The sequence below is a fragment of the Canis lupus genome, chromosome 15 (assembly GCF_048164855.1).
Source record: "Canis lupus baileyi chromosome 15, mCanLup2.hap1, whole genome shotgun sequence".
In the NCBI taxonomy this organism is placed as follows: domain Eukaryota; kingdom Metazoa; phylum Chordata; class Mammalia; order Carnivora; family Canidae; genus Canis; species Canis lupus.
In genome coordinates, this window is record NC_132852.1 from 7,966,372 (window position 1) to 7,990,511 (window position 24,140).

Here is a 24,140-nt window from a genome sequence, read left to right on the forward strand (position 1 = left end):
TAGAATATAAATTTAGGATACATAGAAATCTCTACATCCTTAAATATACGAAAATATAGGATATAAAACTTTATTACAAATGCTTTTCATGCAGTATCTCATTTGTTCCTCATAATACCCCTGTTTTGAACTGAATGATGTCTCCCCCTCAAAACTTATATGTTAAAGCCCTAACAGCCAATGGACTGTATTTGAAGATATGACCTATAGGGAGGGAGATAATAAAAATTAAGGGAGGTCATAAGGGGGAGGCCTTAATCTGGTAGGAACAGTGTCCTTACAAGGAGGGGAAGAGACATGATCTATCTCTTTCTCTCTTTCTGCACACAGGGAAAGGCCGTGGGAAGACATAGCAAGAAGGCAGCCATCTACATGCCAGGACGAGAGGCCTCCCCAGAAACTAACCTTGACCGTACATTGATCTTGGACTTAAAGCCTCCAGCACTGTGAGAAAATAGATTTCTACTGTTTGGGCCACCTGGTCTATACCCACATCATATTTTGCGATGGCAGCCCTAGAGGACTACTACAGCCCCTATTGGGTAATAGTGTTAACAGCTCCATTTTACGAGTAAATATCTAGGAAGGAGGCCCAGGGAATGTATAATAACCTGCCTAAGGTCAAAAAGCAGACAGAAAAATTTTCAGCAGACTGGCTGGCTACAAGATCAGTCAAAGTAAGTTAGAAAAGATTTGAAAAGAAGTACCATAAGCAAGAATATTTATTATTATTTTAAAATTGGAATATAATTGACATTCAATATCCTATTAGTTTCAGGTGTACATCATAGTGATTAGATATTTTTATGCATAACAAAATGATCCCTATGATAAATCTAGCTACCATCTGTCACCACACAAAATCATTACATTATTGACTATATTTCCTATGCTGTGTGTTATATCCCCGTGACTTACGTATTTCATAAATGGAAATTTATGCCTCTCAATCCCTTTCACCTCTTTTGCCTACCCCCTCAATCTCTCCCCTGCTCCGGTAACCAACAGTTTCCTGTGTCTATAAGTCTGTTTCTGTTTTGTTTGCTTATCGTTATGTTTTTCAGATTTCACATAAAAGTGAAATCTTACCATATTTGTCTTTCTCTGTCTAACTTTTGTAACTTAGCATAATACCCTCTAGTCCATCCTCATCACAAATGGCAAGATTTCATTGTTTTGTATTGAATACTTTATGGCTGAGTAATATTCTATTCTCTCTCTCTCTTTATGTGTATATATATATATATATATACACACACACATATGTATATCCATATCTCTATATATCTCACATCTTTTAAAAAAGATTTTATTTATTTATTTGACAGAGAGAGAGAGCACAAGCAGGGGGAGCAGCAGGCAGAGAGAGAGGGAGAAGCAGGCTTCCTGTGGAGCAGGGAGCCCAATGTGAGGCTCGATCCCAGGACCCCGAGATCATGATCTGAACTGAAGTCAGACACTTAACCAACTGAGCCCCCCAGGAGCCCCTCTATCCATCTTCTTTATGATTTCATCCACTGAATGCATTTATGTTGCTTCTGCATCTTGACTACTGTAAATAATGCTGAAATAAACATAGGAGTGCACACTCTGAATTGGCATTTTTGTTTTCTTTGGATAAGTACCCAGAACTCAAATTGCTAGATTGTATGGTAGTTACATTTTGATAAGCAAGAATATTTAAACCCTAGAAATATAGTTTGCAACAACCCGGTGAGATTCCTCATACAGTCATTGCACTGCTGGAGTAGAAATCCAGCTTGAGAAAAGCAACCTTGTAGGGAATGTCACATGGCTCAGAAGAGGCAGGAATGGGCTTTTTATCAGTTCTGTGAGGCTAGATGACCTTGGCAGCCAATTCAGGAAGCATTTTCTAGCTTGACCTAGGGAAACAAGGGAATAGCTAGAAGACAAAATTTGAGACAACCGCAAAAGCCTGATGTCTTTGCTGAGACAAAAATGAGGATAAAGACCACATCCTATTGTATTTTAAAAAGTCAAATTTCTTAACATGGGCTGTATTTGTAGCATGCTCTTGGAATTTTTTATCCAAACCAGGACATTTCTGAAAGTGAAAGGAAATAGCATTACATTTTTTCTAGTAGAACACGGTAAACCAGACAGCCCTGGGCAAACATGGATACAGCTCTGCAATGAGGGCCTGTGTAACCTAACTCCTGCCCTGTCTTATGTTGTTTCCTCCCTTCATTTATCATAGTGACTTTCTTTCCATCCTGTGCACACATCCACAGCCACACTGATTCTTGCTCAGAGACTCCACACACATACACACACTTTCATCCTGTCTTACCGAGCCCTTCTCTCATTGCCTGGTTGGTTAACTAATCATCCTCGTAGTGGTCACTGTTGATCAGCCACTCAGCAACCCTTCCTCCTTCCTAAGCACTCCTTGATGTCATCCAGCCCTCCTCGTGAAACCTCTGCAACTCGGGAAGTCTCAACCACATCCTCAGTTCGGGGAAGAGCCCTGGCTGGAATCGGTCAATGAGTGCATGGCATGCTTCTGTCTCGCCGATGACTTAGAGAGCATTTGCTGGGAGCTGCAGGAGGCAGCAAACACACTCAGGAGTGGTTTGAACAACACAAAAATGTGCTTTTCCTCACTTGAAAGAAGTGAGAGGAGAGATGGTCAAGGGCAGGTACGGCCATGGATGTCAAGCACTCAGGATGCATATTGCTTTGTCATCTTCAACATGTGACTGCAGATGCTCAGGAAGGAAGAAGGGGACAAGGAAAGGCATCAATCCCTGCCTGTACGAATATATCCCAGAAATTGCATAAATTACTTTCATTTTCATTCCATCGCTAACACCTAGTCACAAGGCCATATGTAGTTATAAGGAAACATGAGAAATGTAATCTTTATTCCTGGTGGCTGTGTGCCCTGCTAAAAATTGAGGATGAGCGATGTTGGTGGAAAACGAGCAGTCTTTCTACCAAGGTAGCTCAATTAGCCCGAAGGGAAGAACTTAGTCTATAAGCTTATTTCTCTTTCCCTCTCATGCTAGATGTGAACAAAATACAAGTAATCCCAATTGCAACCATCGTTAAGTGCGAGAAAAATAAACTTTTATTGTTTGAGACATGACATTAAAAAGACCCAGGCTTAAAAAGGACATAGGTGCTTTGGACAGCAGAGCAGAAAGAGGAACCCAAGCACCTGAGGACACAGATGGGCCACCGAATCCATCCACCATGAGGCTGTACCTCACAGGCCCTACGTGTTCAGAGGAGAGATGTTATTATGTAAACCACTTTGGTTCCGCTTTTTTCTTACAGTTGGAAGCATCTTGAAAGAATTCCCGACTGACCTTCTCAAGCGCCTCATCTCTTTTACCATCTACTCAGCAACCTCTTTGCTTTCACAGCACTTACTACAATTTTGAATCATTTATTTGTTGTGTAAAGTCTATCCCCGCCTCTAGGCTATAAGCCATGAGCTTTGGGACTAGAAGTGTCTTGTGCATTATCACGTATCTAGGAAATGAAATGAAACGGCTATCACAGTGCTAGGCCCACAGCAGGCTTGTGAATAAATGGATTATTAAAGGGCCTCACTCGTTCACAGAGATCACTCCCCCTGCCCCCCCACAACGAGATCCCTTCTAAAGGTAGAGCCAGAGCCTTATGAAGAGTTGCAGAAGGACACCGTGGGAAATCAGCTTCTCCTTTATTCTTGGGTTTTTGTCACAAACTATTTAGTATTTCAGCTACATCCGACATCTGTTTTATAGCTTTGGCATGACCTCACGTTTGAATACAGCGAGCCACTTGGAGCTACAGCCTGGTCTGGAGAAGGAGGATGGCAGACCTGAGAGTGCCAGCTTCCTGGGCTGTGCGGTGGCTCTCAGGAGCCCTGAGTGCCTAAATGAGACCAGAGAGGGGGTTCTAATCATCTCTGCTGTCACATTGCGATGGAAGCAGTGCCTTCCCAGGCCCCAGAGAGCTGGGTGTCCTCTCTGCAGGTGGCAGTGCTGTTCACATTTAGCTTTTAGAAACGTGGCTTTCCTCCTAGGAGTGTGAATCTGGATGAGTGTTCTATTTTCTACTCCCCCCCCCCCCCCCCGCCCTACTCTCCCCAACCATTTATCACTCTTCTACTTCAGGTAATAGCCAATAAATTAAACAATCTACTTAATAGGTTTATATTTACAGGTGATCTCTGAAGCAATTTACAGTCCTCTCTGAAAAATAGGCCTAGTGTCTTCTTTCTGTCTCTGACACTCACTGTTTCTACATATCACCTCTGGCGTTAATTGCTAATCGGTGTTTAACTCAATGCTCTGTTCTATCTCAATGTGATTATTACATAAAAGCTTGGGGAAAGGGGCACCTGGGTGGTTCAGTGGTTGAGCATCTGCCTTCGGCTCAGGTTGTGATCCCAGGATCCTGGGATCAAGTCCCGCATCAGGCTCCCCATGGAAGTCTTCTCCCTCTGCCTACGTCTCTGCCTCTCTCTGTGTGTCTCTCATGAATAAATACATCTTAAAAAAAAAATCTTGGGGACAAAGTATAACCATGCCACTGGAAACAAGTATTCTTTACTTTAAAATGAGTGTTTAGATAAAACTGTCTTTTAGCAGTGCCAATACGGATAGCTATCTTTTATTGAGTACCTATGTGATTCAGGTATTATGATAGGTGGTTTATATAATGCAAGCAGCAAGATGTGTTTAATAAATGGGAAAAGATCTGTACCACAGGCTTCTCTATATTCTACAGAATGAACAGTTAGAGTAACTCAATAATAGGAAATTATTTGAATTTGAAAGTTTTCAAAAGTATCTTTTGCATTAAGACAGTACTTGCCACACGATTATAGTCACTTACATATTATATTTGCAAATACATTGAAGTTTCAAATATTTGGTAAAGTCCACAGAATAACTGAGTTAAAAACAACTCATTTTTCACTTGCATGACTTATTTTTTAGGTTTGTGATTATCCTCGGATAAAAAAGTGCTGAGATTTTATTGATTTACCTCACATAGTCATGGATATTTTGTAAAACAGAATGTCAAAATAGGCTTTTAATGTCAGTCCTCCCTCTCCCCATATATTCTCCCTCTGGTCTCTGTTTCCAAGCTTCATATGGCAATGACACATGACCACCCACGTCCCTCCCTATAACCTACAGATTCAGTTCTGCAGCTGTTCAGTCAATCCTGACCATCATAAGAAATATTATCAGCAGTATCAACACCCCTGTGCTCTGGAGTGCAGCATAGTTAATCATAGATCCCTAACTGGGATCCAGAACCCAGCTGTGATAGCTTTCTTAGTGACCTTCTGAGCCATGTGTATCCTCAAATCATGATTCCCTTCCCATTCTCATCCCCATCTTAGATAGGCTTAAGAATCTACCACTACCTCTAAGTTTAGCCTGATTATCCAATTTAGTACCTGGGAGTCTTACCCTGAATACCCATGAACGTTCTATAGCCTGCGTGGACACGTCTTGTTCAATTACCACTTACCTGCCCAATGCCTGTGTGCTACCTCTATTATAAGTTCCCCAACATGGGGTTCTTCTCTTACAATCAGAAACTCAAGTCTAATAGGTGCCTGTAATGTGTTAAGATTATGCGGCCAGAAAACCCAACTTCAGAGAAAAGATTTACCAAGAATTATCCCTGAAAGAATTAATGTAGACAGTCAAATTATGGTCCTAGATATCCGTCATCTATATATTTTATTCCAGCAAGTCTCCTCAAACTTTTAAATAACTTTTAAAAGATGTTACACACGTAATAATTCTTCCATTAAAAACATAAATTTGGGGCTTATAATTCTAGAAGAATTTTACTTTAAGCCGTTGAACTAAAGAGAAGTGCGTAAAGTCATGTACGTCCTTGTCTGCATCCACATCTATATCCAAAGACTCAATGAAGACGGAAAGTCTTCAAGAAACATAGTTTGCAGATTGGCTAAAGTTTTGCTTTTTCTTTATCTTGTTTGGGAGAAGAAGGAAGACGCGACGTAGTCACTACTTTCTTCCAGGGATCTCTGTGTCAAGAATCACTCGGTGTCAGGAATCCTTTGGGATCTTTCCCAGGAAAGCTGTCAAAAACATTACCAACTGCTAACTCTGGTAACTTAGAGTGAACCATGTCTTAAGCATATGAGCAAGGCAAATGCAGAAAAGCACCCTAAGAATTCATGTGTAGCTTACATCTCATAGGCTGATTGCTGCGTGCATCACCACCATCCTGGGAACACCCTTGGGTTACCAAGGCTTGCCAGTCTATGTGATAAAATCAGGGTACATGGCAAGATTATTTTTTCAGCGTCTTTTAACAGATCATAGGCCAGGTCACAAGGCCTTTGCTTCCCCATCTGCTCCAGAATACCCTACACTTGCCACTAACTCCTGCAATATGACACACGATTAAACCACAGAAGCAGACTGTGCTTCAAGAATTTCAACTTTAGTAGTACATTCACATCATTTGAATGGCACTTCTTACTTCCTTCTAGGATAAGGATTCACAGAAATGTAATAATGCAAAAAATTTAAACATACATATTCCAGCATCCAGGAGCTAAAATCATTACGTTCCTTTGAAACATTTTCTTTTCCCTTCAGAGTAGACCTTTCAAAGTAAGGATACAAAGAATTCAGATATTTTCTTATTCCTTTCTTGTAAGTTAGCAAGATAGACTAATGGAGTTGCATATGGTGCTTAACTTTTCAGGTATTCTTAGTCAAAAAAAAATTCTCAGAAAAAAATAATTTTTCATATTATTCAGAGTTTTCTAACCTTCTCTGTTATATATCGATTTTAAATTCTCCTCAGCTTACACATATAAATAAGGAGCATGAAAGTAGCAATAAATCCACACAAAGAATATACTTGACTGAGTTAATGGATTTTGCTTGATTTGTTCCCCTTATGGGGAGGCCAGAGGAGCTGATGAAGACACTGAATGGCTCAATGATTAAAACAAGTAGTGAAAACACCCTCCCATCCTGTGCTGTGGACATGTGTAAAAGCAGAAGACTGTGAAGATCAAGATTAAACAGGTAACTCAAAATCAAGAACCCAAAGAAATGCGCCTGCATGAGTTAACAGCACAAACAGGGCCTGCCTCACGCATTGGAAACAGAGAGGAGAAGGTGTCTGAAGACCAGGCCAACCAAATAAATGCAAAGTGTGGTGAGTCAAAATGCGTAAGCAGTAGAGCATCTTGAACAAGACGCTGAACACACTCATAAGACTTAGGATAAAGAAAAAATTACTACTCCTGCTCCTCCTTCCCTTACAGAATACAATGGGCTAAGTTTTCTTAGATTTTGGTAGAAATCCTTAAGGACATTTTTATATTAAGATTTATGAAGTGGGAGACAGTCCTTGTGATGTTGGAATGAATTAGGGGCAGATGGGGCTAGGCACGGAAAGATAAGGGAAAAGCCCAGAATCGGGTTCCCATAAATCTGTGGGCTTGCATAAATCCCAAGGACACCGAATGGTCCAGAGTCAGGCTCCTACGTATCCCAAGGACACAGAGCTAAGACAGTAAAAACAGAAAAAAATAAATAGATCAGGCTCCCTGGCTCCAAAGTGTTAGGGAGTATCCCCCTTTGATGGCTACCAGACAATCCCAGAGATTAACCAGACCCCCACAACAGCCATATGTCAATCACTTGGGACAGCACAAAGACATCTCAGGGCCTTGGGCTCCCTGGTTAGGTTCCCAATAAAAGGCCAGCCCAAAAGCCCTCGGGGGGCAACCCTGTTGGGACCCCTCTCACTTCTGAGAGTTTTCTCTGTATCTCTGCTTAATGAATTTCTATCACTTTACTCACTCTCCTGTGTCTAGGAGATTCATTCTTCGACTCCATGAGACAAGAACCAAGCTCTCCAGTATCACTTGTGTTGGGGCGTCCAAGACCCCCTCGGGTTTGGAGATTTGCTACCTGAGGACTCACGTGACCTAGGATAGAGTCATACCCACAGCCAAGGCTTATTGCAGTAAAAGGATTACAAAGTGAAATCCGTAAAGAGAAAACGCACATGGGAAGAAATCTGGATGAAACCAGGCAGAAACTTCAAAGACTCCTCTCCCAGTGGAGTCACAGAGGTTGTGCTGAATTCGACTCCGTGCCAAGGGTTTTCACTTGGGAAGGGTCATGTAGACCCCCTCTGGCATTCCAAACGTCCAGAAGGAAAGCAGGTGTTTGGCATAAGCCACATTGTTTCAACAAACAGTTTAGGTGCGGTGAGTCACTTTTGTCATTTAGGAAAAGTTTTATATCAGGACAGGGACTGTTTACCAGCCAATTTCCTCAGGGCTTGAGGAGACAGTGGCTATGAGCACGGTGCTGTGGTGTTGGCCTTGTGTGATGGTGGCGCTCACCTTGGGCTGCTTCATCACCACCACCTTCAAAGACCGGATGGCAGCCAAAGGCCAATGGTGCAAGCAGGTACTTCTAAGGATAGACGTCTCCGGCCTGTTTTATTAACCCTTCTACACAGTTCCCATAACTATGTCCCCCCCCCCCCTTTTATTTCCGTTCCAGATGCAGCTGGCTTTGCTTGCCTGTGGGTATTTAGAAGCTTTTCGATAATAAAGATTACTCAAATGAGTTTTAAAGAATGTAATAAACCTCACCAGGCATGGTCTGAATTTTTGGATCTTACATATTCTAGAACTTCAGTGGCCTGAATATATTGTAACAGGGTAATTCCCCAAAGCCAACCTTGAGGTTGTTTAGCTGGGACTAGCATGCCGGGGAGGTACGTGGGTTCTCCAGTGACCAGGTGTTCACCAGGCTACGTGAGAGATACCGTTTCAACAGAGCATTTCTGAGTGAATCGGAGGAGGCCAGAAAGAAAATAAAGTTGATTAGGTTCTTCAACTGAGAAAATGCCGAAGGATCCGGATGCCCCGGGGGGCTCAGGGCAGGATCCTGGGGTGCAGGGATGGAGTCCCACATCCGGTTCCCTGTGTGGGGCCTGCTTCTCCCTCTGCTTATGTCTCTGCCTCTCTCTGTGTGTCTCATAAATAAATAAAATCTTTAATAAAAAAAATGCTGAAGGCTTTCTAGCAGCCTCTCACTTTCCTAAGAGCTTAGAGTCTAGGCGATGTGAGCAAGAAGTTGGGTATTAACTGCCTAAACTATTCAAAGAATCCCAGTAAATTCGGAGATCTTTGTCTAGGGAACATGGCAGGGCTTCTTCATCTTCTTTTTCCTTGGGAGGGTGAGGTATATAGATCTCAGAAACCAATGGTTTTGGTGTAATTTCTGATACCCCCTCAAGGGTGCTCAATAAACTAGTCTGGTGTGTCATGAGGGGCATGCACCAGTCACCAAGGGAGCTAACTTGTCATGCAGGCAAATAGTCAAGTGCACACAGGTGGATCAAAGACAGTGGACGGAATGGCCAGATTCAAAAAGCGGCTCTGAGACAAGAGGGCCTGGGGATGAAGAACTTGAATGCAAAGCTCAGATGCAGGGCCATTTTGTCTGGTTGGCTCACTAATTTAAAATTTTTATATAGGGACGCCTGGGTGGCTCAGTGGTTGGGCCCCTGCCTTTTCCTCAGGTTGTGATCCTGGATTCCCGGGATCGAGTCCCCTGTCAGGCTCCCTGCATGGAGCCTGCTTCTCCCTCTGCCTGTGTCTCTGCCTCTCTCTCTCTGTGTCTGTGTCTTTCATGAATAAATAAATAAATCTTTTAAAAATAAACAAATAAAATGCTTATATATTGTGCTGTACAGCAAGTCCACCAGTCGTTATCTCCTTTGATGCTAAGGACCCAGTGAAGTCCTTCTTCTAGTTATGGGAGATACCACTTTGCAGTTTAATATCGCATTTAAAATGCAAATATTTTAAACCGGGAGCATCCGTTTTAAAACAGGTTTAGCTGCAGTCCGAAGGCAAAGCATCACTAGGAACCGGACTAGGGCTGGACGCGGAGAGAGTAAAGGCAGCCTGCATTTGGTGGACCTGGGAGGCCCCTTCTCCCTGTCCCCCACCCTGCAAACAACTGTTGTAACTTTGGTCGCATTTGCCAAAGGGGGGTGGGAGGTGGGAAGAGTCTTGTGAAGTGCAGCTTCCAAACGTGCGAGGGAGCTGGCCCGGCCGCAGGCTGTCAGGGCAGATCGACGCCCCGCAGGTGAGGCGCGGCCGCCGGGGCGGGCGGCGGAGCCCGGGGCCGCGAGGCGGGAACCAGGGGAACCAGGGCAGGGGGCGGGGCTCCCAGGGGGCGTGGCCTCCGCGGAGAAGCCCCGCCCCCGCTCGCCGCTGATTGGCGGCGGCGGCCGGCCGCGAGGTGGGTGTGTCCGGGCGGCGGGTGCGCGCGCGCTCGCCCGCGTCGCCGGACCGGAAGGGGGCGGGGCCGCGGCGGCGCGCGCTCCCGGGACCGCGGGGCGCAGGCGGCAGGAGCGCGGGGAGCGCGGGGAGCGCAGGGGCGCGGGGAGCCGGGCCGCGGCCGAGCGGGGTCCCGGTGTGCGTGCGCGGCGGGCGGGCGGGCGGGCGGCGCGGGCCACGGGCGCCATGAACACGGTGCTGTCGCGGGCGAACTCGCTGTTCGCCTTCTCGCTGAGCGTGATGGCGGCGCTCACGTTCGGCTGCTTCATCACCACCGCCTTCAAGGACCGGAGCGTCCCGGTGCGGCTGCACGTCTCGCGGATCATGCTGTGAGCGCGGCGGGCCGGGGGGGCGGGGAGCCGGGAGGCCGGGCCGCGGGGGAGCGGGGAGCGCGGGGGAGCGGGGCCGGGGCTGGGCGCGGGGCTGGGCGCGGGGCGCGGGGCGCGGGGCTGGGCGCGGGGCGGTCCTCGGCGCGGCTCCCCGCCGCCCCCGCCCGCCGAGTTCCCGGGCTTGCTCTTAAATTTTAATTCTGAGTAAGTCAGGCCGGTGCCTCCGCTTCCTTCCTGTGCCTCACTTCCCCCGCCCGCGCGCGGCCAATGAGGGAGCAACACAACAGCCGAGCCGCCGCCGCCGCCGCCGCCGCCCTTCCTCCCCCGCCGGGCCCGGGCCGTCTCCCGCCCTCCCGCCGCCCTCCCGAGCCCGCCTCCTTCCCGCCGGGGCCGCCCTCCCTCCGTCCCTCCCTCCGTCCCTCCGTCCCTCCGTCCCTCCCTCCGTCCGTCGGTCCGTCGGTCCGTCCCGGGGCCCTGCCGCCGTCCCCCCCCCGCGGTCCCCCCGCGGTCCCGTCCTTCCCGGGGGGCGCCTGCCTTCCGCGGCCCAGGTTGGGGCCCGGGGGGAGCCGGGAGCGGGAGCCTGGGGGGCCTCGCACTGCCCCCGCCGCCGCCGCCGCGCACCTGCCGAAATGCCGGAGCCGGGACCTCAGAAGGACGCGGCCCTGCGGTGGATGCCCCGGCCTTTCGCCCCCGATAGTTGCCCTCTGGCACTTTATTCTTCCATATGTGCCGCCCCCCCCCCCCCCCCCGCCTCACATCCCCACGTCCTCACTGTCCATCCTCACCTCCCCACACCCTCACGTCCCCACTGTCCATCCTCATGTCCCCACTGTCCATCCTCACATCCCCAGTGTCCATCCTCACGTCCCCACTGTGCACCCTCACCTCCCCACACCCTCACGTCCTCACTGTCCATCCTCACGTCCCCACTGTGCATCCTCACGTCTCCACTGTCCATCCTCACGTCCCCACTGTGCATCCTCACCTCCCCACACCCTCACGTCCTCACTGTCCATCCTCACCTCCCCACTGTCCATCCTCACCTCCCTACTGTGCATCCTCACGTCTCCACTGTGCATCCTCATGTCCCCACTGTCCATCCTCACATCCCCACTGTCCATCCTCACCTCCCCACACCCTCACGTCCTCACTGTCCATCCTCACCTCCCCACTGTCCATCCTCACCTCCCCACTGTCCATCCTCACGTCCCCACTGTGCATCCTCACGTCCCCACTGTCCATCCTCACATCCCCACTGTCCATCCTCACCTCCCCACACCCTCACGTCCTCACTGTCCATCCTCACCTCCCCACTGTCCATCCTCACCTCCCTACTGTGCATCCTCACATCTCCACTGTGCATCCTCACGTCCCCACTGTCCATCCTCACATCCCCACTGTCCATCCTCACCTCCCCACACCCTCACGTCCCCACATCCTCGCTGTCCATCTTGCACCGAGTTCCCGCTCGCGCTTCCACCTTAGTTGCCTTCACTACTTTGCCCGACGGGCCGGTCCTCTGACACTGAGGTCTCCCCCCTCCCTCCCCCCTTTATTCCCTCTTGCTGCTTGTTAGGTGGTACTGTTTTCTTTCTTTTTCTTTTTCTTTTTTTTTTTTTTAAGACTTAAATAGACTCAGGAACTGTTAGCTGTTGTTAATCTAGAGCAAGTTTCTTATCGCCCTGGGCCTGAATTTCCTTTTGTCTGACATACAAATAACACCCGGGGCACATAGGCTTGCGGTGGCAACTATTTGGATAATGATGAAAAATACATTGCTGGGCCTGACCCGACACCCACGGTGAGGACTCCATGAACAGCGGTGGTCATCATCCGCTCGGACCACCCTCCCCACAGCCAGTGTTCACCCCCCCCCCCCGCCCCCCCACGTTCTTGCTAGGGATTCTCTTTTGAGGTAGGTGCATATAGCCAAAGGCCTAATTTTATATCGGATTACAAATTTTATCCTCAACATTTTCCGGATTTCTACTTGTTTCGTCGTGGGATTCCCGTTCCACCTGTGTATCCACCTAGATCCGGTCTTGAAGGAATCCTGTGAATTGTGTGTGCTGCTATGGTTGAGGGTCCTAAAACTTTTATCTCTGTTTTTAGAAAAAATGTAGAAGACTTCACTGGACCTAGAGAAAGAAGCGATCTGGGATTCATCACGTTTGATATAACAGCTGATATCCTTTAAGGAAATATTTTATTGCTTTCTCTGTAGTCCTATAATTATAATACACATTGTTGGGTGATTTGGGGCCAAGCCAGTGAGTCCCACTATCCCCTGAATCAGCCCAACTTTAGAAGTTTCCGTACCTGCCTTTCCATTAGTCTTAATACCTCCTCCTTCACACCTTGAGAAAATTTACCTATGGATTCTCCAGTTCTTATTTTGTAAACTGACTTTAAATTTTTCACAGAAACATTAAATAGATTGAAATCTCTGAGAGAGTTCTTTCTGAATCTATATTTCAGAAAGAAAAAATAAGATCTGGTCATTTGGATTATAGAAAGAATGTTACCGGTGCTCAGCCTACCGAGATGAAGTATTTCACATAGAGTCCCAAGAAATACATCCATATTTTATGATAGCAGAGAGAAACATGCTAAAAAAGTGAATTGGCATCTGTTAAGGTTTAGAAGGTCATTCATTATCAGAATGATTATTGTTAAACCGTATTAGCTTTTCCCCATTATGGTTTTTTAATAAGTACTTTTCATAATAAGAGAGAAATCTTACATTTGAAAGCGTTGCACTTTAAATTGGGGATGGTTTAGTATTTTAATCTCAAGTTTTCACCTTTTGATATAACTGTCCATTTGGCCAGTTTAATCTTCTTTTAGGGTCTTAGATTAAGATCTCCACGGTGTTGTTCCACTTCCAGTCTGATCACATCCACCTTTTAAAGATTAAAATTGAATTAAAATTGGCCATGAGAATTGCACTGTCTGGACTTTTGTAAACCGACTGTCAGAACAGTTGAAGCAGATAACGAACCCGGGGAATTTACCTGATAAGGCTCTTTGCTGCCATGGAATTACTTTAACTTGATTTTTTAGAAGTAAGGTATTGGGTTTAGAAGTAGACTAGAAATTAATTCTCTAGGCAGTTTTTTTAGGACATAGCATATATTGCCAGAAGAGTCCTATGGGAAACTTGGTATGTCTGCTTTTAAGTCTGCATGTCGTTTTAAAACCATCTACTCCAGTAAGAGGGAGTTTGGATCTCTTACGAAGGTAGTAATTTTATCTGGTGGATTTTAGTGAAATTTCCTGACATCTCAACTACTGTGTTCATATATTCTCAATCTCATCATTCGTAGTTTAGTAGGATTTTCCTAATGCTGCTGCTGAAACTTGAAATTGTGCCTGTTTTTAGAAAGAACTATCCTAGACTTCTCAATTCTACAACAGTAATTCTTAGCAGATACACATATCTAAAAGAAAATAATGAACATGTTGCTATCAGTGCATATAAATGCATATAATAAAATGATGTAGCTATTTACGTGTAATACTTAATACACTTATGTGTAATACTTAATAAAATAAGATAAAATAAAAATACTTAATAAAATATAAATAAAATAAAAATAAAACGCTAACTCTGTTTCTCAGTGCCACTGGTCTTATAAATTAATCCTTGAGAGCTTTTTATTTTATTCCCTCTCTGGTAAGCTGATGAAGTCAAATTGACGTTCAGTGGCATATTCTTACCAAAGCACTTCGTGGACTGAGACATTTTGATTTTTACTGGCATGTGTCCAAAAGCAACCTGAACAATTTATTATACTTGGTTTAATTACGTGAGCTAGTTCATGTTTGCTTACCAGTAAATTTAAATTGTGATGATTGGTTCTATTCTAGAACTTCCATGGAATTGAATGTGTTTGAAAGATTAAATCCTTTTAGACTTAGTCGATGTTACAGAAAGCTAAATTTTGTGTTGCTGTGTTATTTTCTTATTAACCAAACTGTCTCAGCTAATAATGCTTAGAGGCACAGGGGATGATGCTCATGATCTCACTGATATATGTGCACATGTACACACACACACATATATAAACATATATAAACTTAAACATATATATGTTTTTGATTTTGAAATGAGCTGGACTTTATAGTATATCTTCTGTATATTCTTATTGATTTAGTGTTCAGACTGTTTCTGGGCCACCTCGCCTTTTTTTTTTTCTATTAGTATTGCTGTGGATAATTAAGAATAAGATTGGTTTAAAAGTTGTATGCTGCTTTATGATTTATATATTCCTTAATTTGTTTACATCTAGAGAATATATTTGATTGGAATGTTAAGCAGTTGTTTCTTTATTTATCAGCAGAATATTCAACAAAAAATAATGTAAGTATATATAGATGTATTTTAATAGATATTTAAAACCTCATTGTTTATGAAAGAATATGAATAGTATATATTTAAAATGTCTGACCTGAGTAGTTTGGTAAAAATCACAAACTTCCAGAGGGGTGACTACCAAGAAAATATCTCCTTTGGTAGTCTCTGTCTTATTTCTGTTTCTGCAGCTAGTCCTGTGGTCCCTAGAATGAGGTGCATGCAGGGCAGTCCATAAATGTATAAGGAAAACCACTCAGAGCTAGGAAGAGTTGCCACATTTTAAGTTCATTAGCTTTTTTTTCTTGATGTTAAGATGGAGCGGCAGCTTCCAAGCTCCTTACATGCTGTACTGGACACAGAGCTATGTATTTCTCCCTTTAAAATAAAAGGGAAAGAAGTTAAACCTTACTAGTAGTTGTGATAGGGACTGACATTGGCACTCACACCTGGTCCCATAGTCAGGTGGTCAGATGTCCCCTACAACATGCAGATGCTCTGGAGAAGAGGAGGAGTTCTGCAGGCCGGAAGGTTGACCGTACTACATGCACGGTTCATTCATTCACGTTCAGAATTTTGTAAAGTTGTGCAGTATAATCCAGTTAAGGGGGTTTATATTACCTGGTTTTAAATAAACTATTCCTCACAAAATGGAACAGAGGCTTATAAAGATTCCTGCCAAGAAATTACACACTGAAAATCATGCAAATGGTTCAACCACACGTGAGCAACAGGAAAGCAACAGAGCAGATGTGTTTGTTCCTCTTTGGAGCTGTGCACCGTATTAATGGATTAGAAAAAGAGAGCCTAGAAAGATCCAATCAAAGGCTGGCTGAGAAAATTCAACATTGGTCAGGGATACTATTTGAAATGCAAGGGGCACCTGGGTGGCTCAGTGGCTGAGCATCTGCCTTTGCTCAGGCCTTGATCCTGGGGGTCCCGGGATCCAGTCCTGCATCAGGCTCCCCGTAGGGAGTCTGCCTATGTCCCTGCCTCTCTCTGTATCTCGAATAAATAAAATCTTTAAAAACAGGAAAAAGAAATGCAAATTTACATTCCCTACCAGTGATATGTCATCTAATGAAAATACTAAAGTGTACTGTGCACATAATGTGTAAGTAAAATGCATATTTTGGGGGGGTTTGTGCTCAAGATTATTTGTGATTAAAAATCTTTGTGGAGACCATTTCCAATGATAAACAGAAAGGATATTGTTGAAATATGAGTGTACTAGGAAATGGGGAGCTGGTATTGCTACACAGGTGTAGGACTCTTTAAGCTAAAGTCATCTTTCCACAGCTTTGGAGAAAAGATGACATGATATTTGAGTCAACAAAATCTGTGACCTGTGTTTACAACTCTCATTACCCATGAATATATGTAATCAAAAACTGTAAGAATAACAAATTTTTGAATGTCAATTATTTTAAAATCTGTCTAAATACTTTTATTTTTCTTTAGACGTGAGCTGTTTTGATAGTCTTGCTAAGCCACATATCTAAAATTAGCATCTCTGTCTGTTGAGAAAATATTTTGTTTTGCTTTGGTGTTGTATGGGATTCACCAATTTTGGTACTTAAAAGTAGTCTTTTTTTTTTTTTTAAGATGTTCTTTATTTATTCATGAGAGACACACACACACACACACACACACAGAGGCAGAGACACAGGCAGAAGAAGAAGCAGGCTCCATGCAGGGAGCCTGACGTGGGTCTCCAGGATCATGCATTGGGCTGAAGGCAAGCGCTAAACCGCTGAGCCACCCAAGGGATCCCCAAAAAGTAGTCTTTTTTTAACCGCAAACTAGAGTTTATCAGAAGTTTTGTAATTAAAAGCTACTAAGCTATTAGATTAAAACACTAGTAAAATTATTTATTTGTGATTGAAATTTATCGGTATGGTTTGATTTAGAGCTTTTGTTGCCGATGAGAGTGAGGGTTGAGCTCTTTCTATAGAATCTTGCTAAAACAGAAATCCCCTAAAAGTGTTAACTGAATGATTGTGATAAATGAATTAAAATATGAAGGTGAAATCTATGGAATCAAAATGTGCTTCTGTGTTGTTTTTACCTAAGTCACCCTCCTGTTTGTTATTACTCTGGAGGTAATTTGTAGTTAGAGATATGTCTACTTCTGTATTTTATTTGAACTGTATTCACTTTCAAGGGATGAAAAATTAATCAACTTTATCTTTTGATTGGTTCAATTAGTTAACTGGATTTTAGTACTTCATTTTACCTTTATTTTGAGCATGCTTTTGTGCCAAATATTTGGTTAGGCATAGGATTATTGGGTTAAGTTTTGATCCCTGCCCTTGAGAATCAACAAAATGTTAAAAGGAGCAGATGGAAAAGGCTCTTTGGATGGTAAGAGTAATGACTGTATATGTACATATCATTCTACAAGTCTCAAAATATCCAGATTAATGTGTCACCTTGGCAACAGGCATACCTAAATTATATTTATAATTCTGGTTTAGCCTGGTGTGACTAGTAAGTTAATACAACTTGGAAGTTGACAGATCATTGCTTTGGTGAATGAATAAATGTACATAAAAAATCATTTCACTTTGGCATATCTTTGATTATCTATATTCTTTAGTTTTGATGTTTCTGTTTAATGTTAGAAAGAAGCTTTATGGTGAGGATTTGAACCGTCTTAGAAATAATCTAGTGAATGTAGTCACCACATGCTGAGCAGTTGGCCTCAAAGGCTAATAATCATGGGCGATAGCTTAATAAGAACAGATTTTTGGGATTAATAGTGGTCACAAATGCATTTTCCCTTCATTTTATGTCCCTAATTTTCCAAACAGAACTTGTTTTTTATATGTCAAAATAGTGGCTTAAAAGAATCGACTTCTAGAATGTTCCATAGTAAAACAATGATGTACCTATGATTAACGTAAAGGAAAAAGGTTTAGAAGGTTTCATTTCTGTAGTGAGTCCTTGATAATTTAAAGACCTTGGAACTACGTAAGTATTCTGACCTAATCTGGCGGCAGAGACCTGTATTAACAGTGAGATGGGACAGGAATAGTTGAATAGTTGTCTCAGTTTCCCTGACTCTGTGCAGAGCCCACAGTGAGTTGGAGTGTCAGAAATTTTGTAGGGAAAAGTGATTTAGGAGAATGCTCTCTTCCAGGAATTCTTATCCCTTCTGTTTGTCCCAGGGCCTCAGTCTGGAGCACACAGGGGTCTAAGACCTTGTAGTAAGCATGGAGGGCCCTAAGTAGTGCAGTTGCTTTAACAAAAGCAAGGATTTCCTTTAGGGAAATAATCTTTTGTCCTAGAAAAGTTCAACTTCTTGTATCTATCCGCTTTGTTGTTGTATACGTTAGGATTTTAGCAATTCCCTCAAAAGTTGTATTCATTAGTGTAAGTTAAACTATTTGCCTAGCACTGCTTTTAATTTGAAGTGACAAAGATGCAATTCCTGATGAGTTATCTAATTAATTTTCATTTTAATGTAGGCCCTGAACCAAGTTGTCCTTTGGGACAAGATTGTTCTGCGAGGTGATAATCCAAAGCTGCTGTTGAAAGACATGAAAACAAAATATTTTTTCTTTGACGATGGAAATGGCCTCAAGTGAGCAATTCTTTGTCATCCTTTACATGTAATTAAATGTGCAGGGGAGAGAATGATGTAATGTATTTTTTGTTTTAAAGAAAATGATCAGAGGGTAAAAAGGATATTGAGAGAGAAGATGTACAGATCTGAACTGGAAGATTGGGTAGAAATACACTTTTATAGAAACAGGTCTAAGATGAGCACTCATTTCTCTTGCAGTAAGTGAAATGGCCCAGTCACACTAAGAAGGGCCCACGGCTGCTTCCACTCTGCCGTACGCAGGGGACATGGGCCTGCCCACCTGGAGTAGGACTGCAGTTGGCAAAGGGGCTCTTCTGGAATGTGAGGCGAAGTTGTCATGGAGCCATTTAGGAAATAGCGTGTCCGTCTAAGGAGTTGACACTGAGGGTTCCAGCTGTGCTTAACTTCTCTGAACCCCCGTTTCCCTTCATGCCCAGCAAAGGAATTAGAATGAGATTTTAGGTCATTTTGTAGCTCTTAAGCTTTGTGAGTAAACATTGGAAAGGAATTGAGGGGAGAGCCGTTGGAACCAAACTTGTGGTTTCGCAGATGAAAAATGGTGGCCATGAGAGATAGTGATTTGTTCACAGTCTAGGTAATGATAGAATTAGATTTCAAATCATCGCCTTCTGATGAGTAGGTCAGATCTCTTCATATATTCTCTGTGTTTTACTCATTTAAGCTTTTTGGCCGATAACTCTAAGCACTGTAACTCAGTGAGTTTAGATAGGTCATCATGGGGTGCCTGCAGAGATCATGCTGGTTTTCCAGCGTTGTTCCTGGGTTTTAGAAGGTTTGGGAGGACTGGTTTTAGAGCATTTGAACCCCAGTGCTTGAGTTAAAATGTTTTTAAGCAATTAAAAATGTTTCCGCCGAAATCTAATAAAAATGTTTATTATATCTTTTTATAGGGGAAACAGGAACGTCACTTTAACTCTATCTTGGAACGTTGTACCAAATGCTGGAATTCTACCTCTTGTGACAGGATCAGGTCACGTATCTGTCCCATTTCCAGATACATATGAAATAACGAAGAGTTATTAAATTATTCTGAATTTGAAACAACATATTTTTATACTTAATGAATCATATCTTGTTTTTCTCTTTCCTTGCATCTTCATTTGTTTTGTTTTGTTTTGTTTGGTATAAGAACTAATTATCAAAAGGCATATTTGAAGGGAAAGGCTAATGTGCTACGTAAACCTGATTTTACAAACAGAACACACACAGAAGGGTCACCAGAGGGGAGTATTATAAAAATAAGACAACTACATAATAAAGCTTTGTAAAAAAAAAATATATGAGGTATTCCCTGTATGTCCATGATTCTTTATGGAATATAAAGTGAGCATGAAGAGTAGTTAGAACTTTTAGGTGCCTGTGGAGTTCTAAGAGCCGTATTTTATGCCTTGCATTCATCAGATGTGATTCAGAAGTGGACATTCTCTTTTAGGGTTTGTCTCATTACTGGAAAAATTTAAATGACACCTGGTTTATAAAATAGCCAAAAGTGATGGAATTTTATTCCATTTGTCTTAGGAATGCCCCATAATGCTTGTTTTTCTTACAGGGGACTAGCAACTTTCTCCACTTAAAGACTAAATACCTCTTTATATGCTGTAAATCATTCTAACTCATTTTAAAGTCTCGTAAGTCAACCAAATATGTGTGTCTCAGTGCTTTCTCTAAAAATGCTCCTTTGTATTATATCTTTGTGTGAATTTTTAGCATTGCCATTGAAAGTTGAAAATGTTTGCATGGTTTACCTTCTGAGTTATATTTGTTCTCGTGAGCATGCCTTGTGCCACTGAGTGGTAATTATTTAAAATTTTCTGTAGGTCCACATTTTAATAATTACTGGGGTAATAATAGTATTTGTCGGTGCGCTTTTCCACCTACAAGCACTCTCCTATATTTTACTGTGTGTTATCCTCGATAATATAATGAGGTAAGTAGCACAAATGTTAGCTCTTGGCAGATGAAGAAACTGAAACCTGGAAGTTTATTGAATTGCTTTGAGATTGCATAGCTACCAAGAAAGGGAGTTAAAACTTGACTCAGATTAATTCTCTTAAGCCTGTCCTTTCTCCTGTAGCTCAGATTACAGACTAATCAAAATTCACTTAGAGTTTTCATAATTTTTTTTTTATGTTACCCTGGACACCCTCAAGCTGCCAAAAACTTTTGTAGAGATAATATCTCATTTCATTCGCTGCATAAATTTTACATATGTTAAAAGTAGAAGAACCCAAATATATACAGAAATGACTTAGAGATTAAATGCAGAATAATACACGGTTGAATATATGCTCATATTTAAAATGATTTTTTTCTGCAGTAAGCAAATAACCCTCAAGGAAGCAACTACAGATCAATTACCCTTAAAAGCAAGACCAAACACTGTAGTTACACTATCAGCAGTAACCAAAAAGGGCTAATGTTTTCTAAGAGTAGGTTTAAGCTAACAGTTGTTGTATTTACCTCATAGGAAATGCATCACCATTTTATTACGTTGGTTTTAACGGCTTTTGTGTGTGAGAGCATGTGTTCCTGTCAAAGGTCAGAGCTGTCCTATCATGAATACTGGACTGGGTGTGGCTCCCAGCACTTTCATTAAACTGTTCAGGGTCTCAGTTTCTTTATCTGTAAAATGCCAGAGTTGGACTCATTGACTTAAACCACACAAGTCTATAAGTGGTGTCTGTTTGCGAGAGAGATTGAACAGATGAGCCCCTTAGTGGCCTGAAGACAAGATGACCGAAAGACCAACATAACTGTTCGTGCCGACTTGACTTAGTTCCTGTTAGATTTTATACCCAGAAAACTTAACCTTGTACAGTTTGTACAAATATTCTACATGGAAACTTAGTCTCTGTAGATGTCAAAGCTGCAAAATGGGGTATGTTCACTCAGGAGGGCGAGCCCAGTAGACCTGCAGGCCTTGTCAGGTGCAGGTGCTGGCGTAGGAGCGCCTTATACCTCTGTGTGGTGAGTGGGTCTCTCAGTTTGCGAGTGGTGAGTGTTGAAATTTACTTGAGTTATAGTTTATTTGACCAGCCCACCTGCTCTTTTTTTGGAGTTTGGTGAGGAAGAGGAGCAGAAAGGCCCAACCAGCACAATGGTTAAATAATTTTTTGTTTTTACTCAACTATGGGAAACCGCTCAGGACATGAATGCTCCAACAGAGGAAGAAGAAACCTCTGTCTCAGGAACTCCTCTGTGGGTGCGCGCAGCTTTGTTGGTTGACCATGATTCCACCATCTGTGAAAACAGATGACCTTGTGTCCAGTTTGATGAGCGTAGCATCTACCTTAGTGTCAGTGTTTTCAAGAAGTCTCACAAAGTCTCCATATAGACCCCAGGCTTGAGACTTAAACCTAAGTATTACTAGAAATGCCTGAGCCAGAGGATACCGGGGAGGGGGGAACAATTGCAGAATGCTTATCTAAAATACTTAGGGTGAGAAGTGAACTAATTGTAAATGTGCTCACATACTCCTTTTCTGTAGCAGGTTAACCTTAGTGGACAAGCAGCTCTGTTCTGTTTATTTTCCCCCGATTGATGAGATTCGGTTTCTTTGTGCTTAAAGGAAAATAATAGAAAACTTGAGAAAGTTCTTAAGGGTGTAAAGGAAGGTGGGTTATTTCAAATTTCCTTTTTTGGAGTTGTTTTACCGTCCTTGGGTGGGTCTGGCCAGCTTGGTAATAGCGCTGAGGTGGGCTGTATGGTTACAATGGACATTTTTTTTCACTATTCTACGTAAAGCTTAGTGTGACCTAAAGCTTTGGATCTCTGAGGTGTTGGTTATTGGAGGTGCTATTTTATAATACTTTGAATCTGACATGAAATGAGTGTAGAGAGAAAAACCATAAGCTGTGAACTTTGACCGTACACAACACCTGCTCCTTTCAGAAGCTTTTCCTCTTAGAGAGCCTGTGTACATCATGTGTGACTGCCAGCAGTTTAAAGAGATGTTTCAAAAAGTTGTTGCACCTTTTGATGCAACTTGGGAAATTGTTTACTTCACAAATAACAGATTGATTAAAAAAAAATTCATGAAAATACTGAAGACATGTTTGAGGATTTTCTTAATTGCAATAAACAGCATTTTTTCTAAAGAAAATGAATTTTGTTTACGAGTAAAAGGATGCATTTTAAAAGACTTTTGGATTTACGCTTTTTATGTGAAGCTGCTGAACTAAAAGAAAATGGATGAAACTAAGTCTAGTAAACTTTTTTCTTTCCTTTTTTTTTTTTTTTTTCCTTTCTGTGGGTGGGGTGGGGGAAGGTTATTTACACCTAAACTATCTCCTCCGGTGTATGCTCCTATACTAGACTGTAAGCTCTTTGAGGGCAGTCTCGTCAGATCTTTGTATCTTCCCCAGCGCCTAGCATAGTGCCTTGCACGCAATAGGCGCCTAATAAATACTGATGACGAATGAAGTCCTTGTCTGTATAATGCGGCCTGACCACAGGGGTTGCTCTGCAGTTTTAACACTCTTCTTCCTTTGTGAGCACTGCCCTTTTCGCTGTTGAGCTCCTGGTGACGGTCTATCCGACTTCTCTCCCCCATAGCCCACTGGGGTTGCTCCATCCTGTCAGGTGCTGCCTCTCTCCCATTCCTGGGAAAACAGTCCCAGCTTTTGGTCATGAGTAGAGCCACGGGATCGTGCCTGGAGGAGAAGATGGATATCTCAAGTGTTCACCTTAACACAAGAACTCCACAATGTAGACTTGACTTAAAAACCTCAAGGAGCATGGTTCGCTCATGAAGAAATGGGTGAGGACACAGCCACGTCCACCTAAGAGTCCCGGGTGCCCAGCCTCTGCAGGTGTGGGCCCCGGCCGGCTGCACTACATCCACAGACTCCTGGGAGTTCCACTTTTCAGCCCAACTCAAGACAACCAAGACAGTAGAAATGTTCCCTCAAGGGTAGAAAATCAGCTGAGTTTAGAGGGTACAGTTTTTTTATTTGACCTGAGTATGTTATCTGGGATGACATAAGAGGTCAGCTGGATTTTGTCTGTTTCCTCCAACTCTGTCTGAACTTTAATCTTTAGACATTTGCCCCTGTGCTCTTTTATCTTCCTATTCCCCAGATGATAGGTTAAAGCAGGAATTAGGGGCTCAGCAAACTTGCCTGGTTTCATGAGTTACGCAAAGAAAATGACCACTTGCGTGGGTGCACCCTGGTGTACCTGAAGAGCCCCCAGGCGTGAAGTCACTGGGCCCTTCTTTCCCATGAGAGCAAAGAGGCCTCTCCCCCTTGGAATATGTGTAGTGGATACACCTCCCACTGCTGTGTCTGCTGAGTAGAGTTGGAAATAGGGTCTGGGAGGAGTAATAAAGGACCTGAGACGAAGCCTCTGCTCCTTCTGAAGGCCCCCACTCCGTGCCCTCCTCCCCTAGGAGGCCTGGAAGTGCTGTAACCTACCTGAGAAAGGACGGGAGTGCAAAGCACCCGAGAGAAGTTGATGGCAGTGAGTCCAGAGGAGGATCCTACGATGTCCTGAGGGATCCGAAGCAAGGTC

The 24,140-nt window shown here is 43.2% G+C and overlaps 1 protein-coding gene across 1 annotated transcript; it reads left to right on the top strand.

Moving 5' to 3' along the window:
• Window positions 1-10,446: 10,446 nt before the first annotated feature.
• SPCS3 (signal peptidase complex subunit 3) lies at window positions 10,447-23,051 on the top strand. The gene is made up of 5 exons (XM_072775859.1): window positions 10,447-10,665; window positions 12,778-12,851; window positions 14,952-15,028; window positions 18,490-18,605; window positions 19,520-23,051. Exons 1-5 carry the CDS (start codon window positions 10,523-10,525, stop codon window positions 19,650-19,652), a joined length of 543 nt encoding a protein of 180 aa, XP_072631960.1. The 5' UTR covers window positions 10,447-10,522; the 3' UTR covers window positions 19,653-23,051.
• The last annotated feature ends 1,089 nt before the right edge of the window (window positions 23,052-24,140 follow it).

Bases quoted from the DNA above. Each gene is read 5' to 3' on its own strand.
- SPCS3 (XM_072775859.1), top strand. From the start codon at position 10,523: ATGAACACGGTGCTGTCGCGGGCGAACTCGCTGTTCGCCTTCTCGCTG. The intron at 12,852-14,951 runs ATATCCTTTAAG...TAATTTGTTTAC, and splicing joins CACGTTTGATATAACAGCTG to ATCTAGAGAATATATTTGAT. The intron at 15,029-18,489 runs GTAAGTATATAT...ATTTTAATGTAG, and splicing joins AATATTCAACAAAAAATAAT to GCCCTGAACCAAGTTGTCCT.